Genomic DNA, 12,170 nt, shown 5'->3' with positions numbered 1-12,170 from the left:
CTGATCTTTATCATTCCACTATTGGCTGGTGTGCCTTCAGTTATCTAGGCCTTGAGCTCTGAAATGGCCTCCCATCAACTCTCTGCCTCTCTACCATTCTCCTTTAAGGCAATTCTTAAAATCCACCTTGTTGACCAAGCTTTTCGTCATCAGTCCTATTATCTACTAAAATGGAATGTTTTACTGCATTGTAAGTGTCAAATGAATTCTAGTTGTATACATTTGCGTATGTGCATGTATATGTGAGGATGTATATATTTTGTGTGAGCATCAAATGTTGTCAGTGTCCTTGTGTCTGTCCTTGCATACAGTGCTGATAATACATCTGGGTGCCCCATGTTTGCTTTACAGTGTTGGTATCATGAATTTATCAGAGATGATCAAAAGGCTTGTTGTTCTTTACCAAAATGTTGGTCTTTGAACTGACCCAAGTTGAAATTTTTAAGAATATGAAGTGAATTGACCGAGTTGCTCCAGGTAGATTGTTCACCTTGACAGAATGCTAGGAAGAAAGAAAGATTTGCATTTATACAAAGCCTTTCATGACCTCTGAACATCCCAAAGTGCATTCCAGCCAATCAGATTCTTTGAAATATAGCCACTATTGTAATGTAGCAAGCGGCAGCCAATTTGTGCATAGCAAATTCTGAAAGTTGCAATGAGATAATGATCAGATCATCTGTTTTACCAGCGTTAGTTAAGGGATCAACATTGGTCAAAACCCCAGAGAGAATTCCCCTGTTCTTTGAATAATGGCACAGGATCTTTGATGCCCAATTGAAAGGGCAGACAGGCTCTCCATTTAACAATTCATCTTAAAAGTGGAACCTCCAACAATGCAGCACTCCCTCAATACTCCACCAGGAATGTCACCTGAGATTTTGTGCTCAAATCTCTGGAATTGAACTTGAACCCACAACGTTCTGACTTGAGAAGGTGAGAGTGCTACCCACTGAACCATGGCTGATACTTGAAACTGGGTGGATCATTGCTTTGGGGTTTTGCAGGATTATCAGTTGGGTCCCAGGAGTGTATGAGGCTCTCCATGAGTAGTTATCTACTTATGGAGCAGTCAATAATAGTGTGGATTATACGTGGATCCGTGGAAGGAAACTATGTGAGCTAATGCCTTTTCTGTATTTTATATGTTTTGCGCTATTGAATTGTATGAAAAAGTTAGTTTAGGTTTTACAGCAATGCGATGGAGTTTTAACCAGTGATTTTCTAACTTTTCAGAGTCTGGGAGTTCTGCAATACTGGTACATTTGCAGAGACTCAATCCAATTTCTGAAAGACTCGAATGAAAACAGTACAAATGTTTAGATAAGGCTAATGCATATCTTCAGCACCTCTGAGGTCTCAGCAAACCCTCCCAAAGTGTTGGTGACTCGAAGTTTGAAAGCGTATTCTTAAATATCTAATATTTTAATGCCAAATAATTCTGCTCAACTCCTTCACTCCAGACTTCTCTTTTTCCACTCCCCAGCAGAATGCTGCTTAGTTGTCTATGCAGGTTGTAGCTGGCTGAAGTCGGACATCTGTTTCGCGAATAGAATTTGGTGAACCACTCCGAGAATACTTAGCAGTGCTGGACAGCTTGGGGCTGTAAACTTGTTTGGCCTGTTTTGCAGTCAGAAGATACTTCAGTCCTTACAGATGGTGAAGCCTTCAGTACTGGTTCTCTGGTACTTTGTTCATGCAGCCATTATCTGTGTGTCAGACTGGGACCTGAAACATGCGGAGTAAAGGGAAAAACCTAATGCTGCAGATTGCCACCTCCGTACCCTTTCCAATATGAGCCAGTTAATTTGGGCAGCGCCATTGGGTTTACTATTCTGTACTCTGTCCCAACCTTCTTTGTACCAAACGATGTGTTTCTTTATGCAAGTAAATTTGCGTGCTTGTATATTTTGAAAAAACTGATGCCTTGTTTTCTCTGATTCACAGAGGAGCATGCCAGAGGACTCTGCCGCTGTGTCCTTATTCTACAACGTGGTGATGCAGATGCGGACGTGGTTGGAGAATCCAGCGGTGGAGGAGGGCCCACTTCGAGCGTTACTGAAATCCCTAGCTGCTCAGTGCTCGCTGAAGCACAGGATGGCCGACAGTACTGTATCATCTCTGCATGTCTGGCTAATACACATTTAAACCTTTTTAAAGCTCAGGGCTTCAACTAACCACTAATTAATTGCCTTACTTGTCTTGAACCCTGACTCTTTGCCCATGTTCCTCAATAGCAAGAACATCATTTGTGGTCAACTAAAAAAGTTAAAAACGGTATTAAACTTAAACAAAATACATATATTTGTACAAAAACGACTGGCAGGCCAGAAGATTGGAAAGAATATAAAAGAATGTCAAAAGGATTGACAAGGAAGGGAAAAACTAGAGTACAAGAGAAAGCCGGTAATATAAAGATGGATAGTAAGAGTTTCTATATATATTTAAATAAGAAACGAGTTAACAAAGTGAACGTTGATCCTACAGAAAGTGAGTCTGGGGAGTTGGTGATGGAAAGTAGGGCTATAGCAGATGAATTAAGCAGGTACTTTGCATCTATCTATACTATAGAGGATACAAGTAATATTGCAGAAATAGCTGTAAATCAGGAAATGGAAGGGAAGGGTGAACTCTGGAAAATTACAATCACTAAGGAAGTGGTACTGGACAAATTGTTGGGTCTGTGCACTAATAAATCCCCTGGTCCGAATGGACTTCACTTTAAGATCTTGAAAGAAATGTCTAGTCAGATAGTTGATGCATTGGTTTTAATTTTCCAAAATTCCCTAGATTCAGGAAGTATTCCATTAGAAGATAGCAAATGTGACTCCTTTATTCAGATAAGGAGGGAGACAGAAAGCAGGAAACTATAGGCCAGTTAACCTATCATAGGGAAAATATTAAAAGTCATTATTAAAGCTGTTAGAGTAGGGCACTCGGAACAATTCAAAGCAATCAGGCAGTCAACATGGTTTTGTGAAAGGGAAATCATGTTTGACCAATTTATTGGAGTTCTTTGAATGAGTCACGTGTTATGGACAAAGGGAAACTGGTAGATGTACTGTACCTAGATTTCTAGAAGGTATTTGATAAGTTGCCACATCAAAGGTTATTGCATAAAATAAAAGCTCACAAGTGTAAGGGGTAACATATTGGCATAGAAGATCTAACAGGAAACATAAGATTGGCATAAATTGGTCTTTTTCTGGTTGGCAGAATTTGATAAATGATACGCCACAGGGTTCCGTGCTAGGGCCTCAACTTTTTATAATTTATATAAATGACGTGGATGAAGGGACTGAAGGTATGGTTGCTAAATTTGCAGGTGACACAAAGATAGGTAGGAAAGTAAATTATGAAGAGGACATAAGGAGGCTACAAAGGGACATTGATAGGTAAGGTGAGTGGGCAAAAATCTGGCAAATGGAGCATAATATGGGTAAAATGTGAAATTGTCAATTTTTGGCAAGAAGAATAAAAAAGCTTATTATCTAGATGGTAAGGGAGTGCAGAGGGTTCTAGCGTCCTGGTGCATGAATCACAAAAGGCTAGTATGCAGGTACAGTAAGTAATCATTTATTGTGAGGGGAATTGATTACTAAAGTAGGGAGGTTAATCTTCAGTTGTACAGGGCATTGGTGAGACCACATCTGGGGTATTGTGTACAGTATCGGTCTCTTTATTTAAGGAAAGATGTAAATGTATTAGAAGCAGTTTAGAGAATGTTTACTAGATTAATCCAGGAACGGGCAGGTTGTCTTTTGAGGAGAGGCTGGAGAGGTTAGGTTTGTATCCACCGGTTTAGAAGAGTAAGAGGTGCCTTGATCAAAATCTTTAGGATCCAGTGAGTAACTGACAGGGTGGATATGGAGAGGATTTTCCTCTTGAGAATTTAGAACTAGGGGTCACCATTTAAAAGTAACGAGTCGCATATTTACGACAGAGATGAAGAGAATGTTTTTTCTCTGAGGGCCAGGGGTCTCTGAAACTTTCTTCCTCAAAAAGCAGTGGGAGTAGAGTCTTTGAATATTTTTAAGGCAGTGCTGGATAGATTCTTGATTACCCAGTGGGTAAGGGTGGAGGCAGGAATGTAGGCTTGAAGTTACAATCAGATCATCCATTATATTTAAACTTTAAATTTTATCTTATTGAATGATGGAGCAGACTCAAAAGGGCCGAGTGGCCTACCCCTGCTCCTAATTCGTATGTTCATGTAAGAAAAAGAACTTGTGTTTATTCAGCATTCTTATAGCAGAAGGACTTGCCAAGGTGCAATGCAGACAACAAAGTCCTCAAGCATGGTTACTGTCATAGGAAATGCAGAAGCCAATTTTCACACAGCAAGATCCCACATATAGCAATCTGATCAATGACCAGAGGAAAACTCCTCTGCTCTGCTCCAAATACTGCTCCAGGATCTTTTATGGCTGCTTAAGAGGATAGCTGAGGAGCCCGTTTAATGTTTCATCCAAAAGACAGCACTGTGCCGGAAGGGAGCGCTCTGCACTCCCTTCTGGCACAGCAGCGTCAGACTGGATTTTATCTTTAAATCTCTGAAGTGGAAATTAAACACAGGACCTGTTGAATTGAAGATAAACTGTCCCTGTTGAACCACAACGAGCTTGTTTACACAAGTTGTCCATTCTGCAAGCTGTGTTCTATTTCTGCAATGGCCTGGTCCTCACCCCGCACCAACACCAATGCTGCTGGCCATTTCCCCCGTTCTGTTCAGCACCGTGTCTTGTCTGGGTCGTTATGGCGGAGCAGGTTTGGTGCTCTCCCTCTGGAGAAAGGGGATGTTAAAAGAAGGGTTTGCCCTCGCCTGTCTCCTGGAAACCAGTCTCAGAGCGGCATTAGCGGGAGGGTGGAGTGGAGAATGCCGACTTGCTGTCCCTGAACCGTGACAAACTGAGTGACCCAGATCATTGAAGTGGGCAGGAATGACTTAATAAGAGGGAATTCCACCTTTTCCTTTCCATCCCAGGAGAATTTAAAAAATAATCAGCTTCTATACAGCCCACTTTTTCTAAACAGCCAGCTGGGGGCTGCCAGATAACTCGGTTTCCTGTCAGCCTCAGACACACAAAGACACAACAATTAGTAAAACTGAATGGGAAATTTGCCGATTAGCAACTCTGGTCACTGACTGCAGCTTCCCCAGGTCCTGCTAGGTCACTTGCTGTACTTGTGGCACTGCTTTTCCACAGCACATCAACCCCTCCTTTACAATTAATTGGGCTCAAAATACTATCTGCGGAAGTCTGTCCCTTTCTGATCTTGGCGAATCCATTTGCCCAGGATGTACGTGCAGTTTTTTTAGTCCGTAAAATTTGAAATCGGGTATCAAAGAATGTGGTTTTATGGAAAATAATTTCATCCAACCTTTCTCGCCTGCACCCTTCCGACTTGTCTTGGCTCGTTTTAGTGTGATGTTAGACAGAGGACATAGTCCATGTCAAATGAAAGAATGAAGAAAAAAGACTAACCTTTTATATTATCTGTCGCAATCTCAGGATGCCCAAAGTGCTTTACATTTACAGCTAGCTAAGTACTTTTGAAGCAAGAACTGAGGCTGCTGGAAAAGCTCAGCAGGTCTGTCAGCATCTGTAAGGAGAGAAAGCAGAGTTGATGTTTCGAGTCCAGTTGGCTCTTTGACAGAACTGAAGAGAGGGAGGATGTGTTAGATATTAAAGTGTGGCTGTGAGAGATTATAACAAAATGAAGCAACTTCAAGAACAAAAGACAGATGGGCCTGGTGTACTGGGAGGGCGCATCGAGGCAAAACATGTATGGAATATTTTTAAAAAGGGATTTAAGATAAAGGAGAAAGGTCACAGTCTAAAGCTTCCGAACTCAACGTTGAGTCCCAAGGGCTGCAACGTGCCCATCGTGCCCAGGTAGGGGAGTCCAAACTAGAGGGCATAAGTTTAAGGTGAGAGGGGAGAGATATAAAAGGGTCCAGCGGGGCAATTTTTTCACACAGAAGGTGGTGAGTGTCTGGAACGAGCTGCCAGAGGTAGTAGTAGAGGTGGGTGCAATTTTATCTTTTAAAAAGCATTTGGACAGTTACGTAGGTGAGATGGGTGTGGAGGGATATGGGCCAAATGCGGGCAATTGGAACCAGCTTAGTGGTTTAAAAAAAAGGGCCGAAGGGCCTGTTTCCATACTGTAAACCTCTATGACTCGAACCGGAAGATGAGATACTGTTCCTCCAGCCTTGTGTTGAACTTCACTGGGGCACTGCAGCAGGCCAAGGACAGACATGTGGGCATGAGAGCAAGATGCTGAGTTGAAACCCATCACTGTTGTAATGTAGGAACCATGACCATCTGCACACAGCAAGCTCCCACAAAACAGCAACATTATAATGACCAGATAATCTATTTAAGGCGTTGCTTAAAGGAGAATTATTGGGCAAGAAACCTGGGAAAAGTGTCCTGTCCTTCTTTGAAATATTGTTGTGGGATCTTTTATGTTCACCTGACAGGGCCTTGGTTTAAAATATCATTCAAATGGCTGCACCTGCAGCAGTGAAGCACTTGCTACTGCACTGGGAGTCTCAGCCCAGATTCAGTGCTCCAGTCTCGTGTGGGTCATGAATCCGCAACTTTCTGACTCAGAGGCGAGAGCATCTTGAGCTAAAGCTGTCAAAGTTGAGTGTCCTAGATGTCCTAGAGTGCCAGTAACGCAAATTTATTAAATGTTAAATGAAATTTCCATAGGTAGTACCCTCAGGATAGACCGTGGGGCTTTACTGCAGAAGATCAACGCTGAGGACATTGGGATCAACTGACTTAATTATCTCATGTTACAATATCACCCTGGTTATATCTTTCTGGCTACATTACGTTCTGTGACCTTTGTACATTTTGTACCAGATCATGCAGTCAGTATCAAAAAGATTCATATTCTCTAAACATTTTTCATCAGTGGTTCAAGCAGGCGCTGCTGATGGTTAGGTTAACCAATCATATAATGTGCCTCTCATGGTTACGTTCTAGATAGGTTTGTATTTAACTGTGCTTGAATTGTGAGAAAGTTCATATTTAAATGTAATCAATGTGTTTAACCACAAGACCAGGCTGTTTGTGGCATCTGTTAAGACTATGAGCAAAGTTCTACAGGTTTGTACCCTTAAGGACAAAACGCAAAATGGGTCCCTTGCTTACCAAAGGGTCCTTCATTTGCTCTTGATCCTTTAGTAATGTGCCAATCTCGGGCATAACCTCACTTGATGTTCTGCCATGAGCTCTTATCTAATGGTATAGATAGGGTAAACGCCTGAAGCTGGAACAGTGGCTGTTCTTTTTTTCTTCATCTCTCTTTCACTTTCTTTCCTGCTGCTCCTCCTCCCAAGACCAAGGGTATTTCTAGCAATCCTCTGTTACCCTCGCTGCAATCAGCTAACTCCAAATAGTTCAGAAAAGGCACCTCTAGTTGTCTGGTCTGTGTGGTGCAGAGCTGCACCAGGTAGCATTTTAAACCCAATAAACCAGCCAGGGAGTTCATCCAAAGGTGTTAAATAAGAGAAATATAGAATCTAAAACTATTTGGAAAGTTTGTGTTACCTTTCCAGAAGTGGTCTTTGAATAGACATGATCCTTCAGATAGCAATTTCAAAAAGCATCCCTTGCAATGTCCAGATATTTAAAACCTCAACACTTACCGCTATATTTTTTAGCCAATATACTTTTGTGCCTCGCAGTGCAGTTGCTGAGTCACTGATCCTGCAATGGCCTTTATGGTTTAAATAAAGTCATATTGTATTAAGTATGTGGGGGTCCTTATTTCCAACTAGTAGTTGAGATTCCAATAATATACAGCATGGAAACAAGCCATTCAGCCCACCTAATCTAAGCTCATTTTTATGCTCCACCTGAGCTTCCTCCTACCTTACTGCATCTCACCCAATCTGACATATCTCATAACGTTACAAGCCCAACCTAAGCAAGGGTTCGGCTGATAGCATCAATACAAGTGCTCTCTGTACCACAGACCTCAGCTTGTAACTTTCTCTTGTTACTTGCAGTGTTACTCTTGTGTTAAGGCTCACAATACATATTGGATTATATTTCCACAGTAAGAGCTGGTTTCCGGCACCTGGCGGAACATCTGACCTATCGGCAGGACCAGGAGCTGATTGATTCAGCAGTGCGGGGAATAATATCGGCTCTGAAAGCTGGAGAGAAGTGCAATGTGGAGCCAGAGCTAAAGGCAAGAGGTATGGACTTAGAAACATGCATACCATACGCATCCTACCTGGTACCGAATTAGTAATTGGATGGAACTAAAGTTCTAGATCAACAGCAGCTAAGTTAAAACTGATGATAAATGTATTGCCTAATACAGATCAGAGGAGTCCCAGGTTTGTCCTGCTGTGTGCTGGCTAACTGAATTCAAGAAAGATCTTGCATGTATGTAGCACCTTTCAGCTAATAAAGCACTTTTTGAAGTGCAGTCAGCGTTGTACTGTGGGCAACATGGCAGACAATTTGCACAGTACAATTTGGCACAGTGGTTAGCACTGCTGCCTCACAGTGCCAGAGACGCAGGTTGGATTCTGGCCTTGGGTGACTGTGGAGTTTGCACGTTCTCCTCGTGTCTGTGTGGGTTTCTTCTGAGTGCTCCAGTTTCCTCCCACAGCCCAAAGATGTGCAGTTTAGGTAGATTTGTCATGCTAAATTGCCCTTCTGTCCAGGGATGTGTAGGTGAGTTGGATTAGCCAAGGTAAATATGCAGGGTTATGGGGATAGGGGAGTGGACCTGGGTAAGATGTTCTTTTGGAGAGTCAGTGCAGACTTGATGGGCTGAATGGCCTCCTTCTGCACTGTAGGGACTCTAGTTCCTAGAGCAAGCTCCAACAAACAGCAATGTGATAACCAGATAATCTGTTTTAGTGACATTGATTGAGGGGCAAGTATTAGCCCAAGGTCACCAGAGAGAATTCCCCATCTCTTCTTTGGCTTTTCTATGAACAAAGAGATGTTTGGGAAGGCCACATCAGAACCAATCACCTTGGTGTGGGAATGGAATCAATAAGGTCCAGACCAGGTAAGAAGAGCACGTTTCTTTCCCTAAAGGACAGCTTTGTGACATCAGTTTTTATTTCTAGATATTTTTTAAACTGTGAACTCCTTCTCAAACCTCTATGGTGGAACTTGAACTTGCATCACTTAGTCCAGTAACAGATTAATCATAGATCATAAATAAAGATAATTGCAGATTGAACCATATTCTGATTACTAACTCCAAACTATTCCTTGCTCTAGCTTATACATCTGATTGCTTGCTAGAACTAGACCGGGATGTGAAATACAGCTCCTCGGGCCCTTAATGCATCACATCTAAAAGTAACCATACCGTGATAACCAGAAGTATGGAGAATATACAGCACAGGAACAAGGCAATTCAGTCCAACTTGTGTTTGTACTCCAGGAGTCGCCTCCCATTCCCTTCCTCACCTCAAATTTTCCACATGTCTTTTTATTCCATTTTTCTCTCATGTGTACTCATCCAGTTTTGTTTTTGAAAGCATCTATTTGCCGCAACTATTTCATGTGGGAGTGAGTTTCACATTCTAACCACTCAGTGAGTGAAGAAATTTCTCATTTCCCTATCGGATTTAGTAACCAAATCAAATGCACAATAATTCTATGCAATTTAGAGGCACAGCTGAGCCTAATTAACAAAGGGAGACAGGAAAGAGACCTTGGAGAAACTAGCCATGTCTTAACAATGTGGAAGGCAGCTAATGTAGCGAACAAAAGATCGGGGTGTTCTGCCTGAAAACAAAATATAAATCAAATATATACAAAATATAGAATATATACACGTGTGTGTCTGTGTAATAAATCCAGAATGTTGTTTTAAAAGAGAAAAGATGAATAGGCCAAAAATATGTGTAAAATGTTATTAATTTAAAATCAAAGAATGTTATGGGTGTTAAGTATCTGATGCAATTTGTCTTGTCTCTGGGTCAGTAGCACAATGGGTAATGTTTTTAGCCACTCTGCTGCGAGGAGGATTTATTTGTCTTTCATTCCTAGCCTTTTTGTTTGCTGTGTAGGCAATAAAACACTGAAAATACATGAACAAAATTGTCTTTAAAATAGACTTAATGCTCTTTATTTCTTAACACTAGTAATGGCTTACTCTCTAAATTATATTTGGTGCCTTGCATGTGGTTCAACAATTAATACTCTTCTTTCTGTTCTTTTTATTTGTGCTCTGTTAATGAATATTACCTCATCAAAATTCTCTCAATCCAACAGTTTTGAAGGGTTTAATCGAGATGCGGTCTCCCTACCTGGAGGAACTCCTGACTCTTATCCTCACTGTCAACTCGGAAACGGAGGCACCGCAGGCTGGTACCGATCCAGTGGCCCTGATAACCAGGCTTCTTCAACAGGAAGGAGAGGAGTCAGGAATAAAGATGGAGATTGACGGTGACAGGTAGCTTCAGAGAAACGATGTGGGGAATGGATGAGGGTGCGGTTGGAGGTTATGATGAATGGCCAACGCAGAAGGTTGAACTGAGGCTGTTTAGTCAGCACCATTGAGCGTGAGAAGTGTGTGTCCAGCACTGTAAGAAATGGGAGGCTGAAGCTTATTTATGGACACGGTGTTGAGCTATTTAGCACCCTGTCCTCCAGCTGATGGTTTGCATTGCAGGCACTGGTATCCCCACTTCAAGATAGCAGTACAGTTGCTGACTCTGGTAAGTCCTTCACCAGCTGACAGTCACAGAAAACGATGGATCTTTTTCAAATCAACACTTGGTCCTCGAGCTGCTGGCACTGAGGAGAGTTGAAGATTTGAGAGTCTCTTTCTTTAACTAAAATTGCTGCCCTTTCCACTCTGAGTGAGGCCAGCTCATCCCAACTTCAAGGCCTGTTACTGCTCCCAATTGGAGGGCGACCAGCTGAGAAAATTGCCACACCTCTAGTTTCGTGTGCATGGGGGCCTATAATCTCCAGCTTTAGAAGCAGCAACATCAGTGCTGGATGTAGACACGGGGGTTCATCAGGGGCTGAAAGAAATGGACACATTTCAGGTGGGCAACCTTTATTAAAACTGATGGTACCCCATCCTAGTCATTAACCTTTCTCTTCCAAATACTGCAATCTCCAGTCTTTTTAATTTCTATTTTAGATTTCCAGTGTTCAGTCTACTGATACAGAAGCTGATATTCCTTGCAGGCAAAGTGATACAACATCTCACCCTGTAGGTCACTTTGTTTGATTCACTGGGAAAGTGTTAGCCATTGTTATAGACCATTTCGTCCAGAACCCTCCCCACACTGCTAATTATAAATCCTTCTGATACCTCCATGTTAGTCTGCAGCTTATGTCCAGTTTTGCTTCTCTTTTTGTTTATGTAGTGTGGAGAAGCTGAAGCCTGTGTCAGCGTCAGGGCTGTTTATAGATTGGTCTGAGCTCTTGGACCCCGAGGTCATTTCCTGCTGTCCAGACCAACAACAGAGGCTTCTGTTTGCCGATCACAAGGTAAAAATTAATGAGGTACGAGAAACTTGAAGGGTTTATATCATACACCAAAGAGCTGGCAGCCACGCCTAATTAACTAAATGAACATCAGCAGAGTCATTAACCCTGGATGTTTCTGCGTCAGTTGTGTGCATTCATTGAGCTCGCACTTCCCCAAGCCAGTTGGGGAAAGTTTTTGTGATTAACAAATTAAAGGGTGTTGGTGCTGGGGAATCGAATCTGCTTCCCACTTACTTTCCAGATCTAGTGTTGGGCCCTATTCCTATGTAGAATTTGTCATGCAAGCTGTGGTATGACCTCATACATCCAGCTGACCTGATCACTGAGGCTGAAGAAATCCCACCATCAGACAGTTTACAGTTCTCCATTGCAATCAGATGGGCAAGCTGACCATTGTGAACATTTGCAAGCTGCCAGCAGAAACATGGCCAAACCTGGCGTTTCAGCTCTCAGTCACCCATCCGTCTACGTTGGCGAAGGGTGGTCCTGTAAGCTTAGCTCCATTAAGGTATGTGATGAAGTGACTTCTATTGAAGAAAGTGAACGCATTTTAAAATATTTTAGTTCCTACTCTATAACTGGATGCTGTGTAATGGTGAGTTGCTGCTACTAAAAATATTCTTTGACAGAGTTGTTATCATGGTGCAGTGCACTCTGTTCACCTTT

General features: G+C 42.1%; 1 protein-coding gene across 1 annotated transcript in view; it reads left to right on the top strand.

Moving 5' to 3' along the window:
- ints1 (integrator complex subunit 1) overlaps positions 1-12,170 on the top strand; it is a 101,165-nt gene that overhangs the window by 62,761 nt on the left and 26,234 nt on the right. Inside the window, exons 31-34 of the mRNA XM_078239863.1 lie at positions 1,948-2,107; positions 8,081-8,221; positions 10,272-10,452; positions 11,381-11,504. Of these exons, the coding sequence (XP_078095989.1) occupies positions 1,948-2,107; positions 8,081-8,221; positions 10,272-10,452; positions 11,381-11,504 (606 nt within the window). The remainder of the gene's footprint in view (positions 1-1,947; positions 2,108-8,080; positions 8,222-10,271; positions 10,453-11,380; positions 11,505-12,170) is intronic.

Source organism: Mustelus asterias, chromosome 23 (assembly GCF_964213995.1).
Source record: "Mustelus asterias chromosome 23, sMusAst1.hap1.1, whole genome shotgun sequence".
In the NCBI taxonomy this organism is placed as follows: Eukaryota; Metazoa; Chordata; class Chondrichthyes; order Carcharhiniformes; family Triakidae; genus Mustelus; species Mustelus asterias.
Note: the sequence above shows the minus strand (reverse complement) of the source record. Positions and strands in the feature narration are given on the sequence as shown.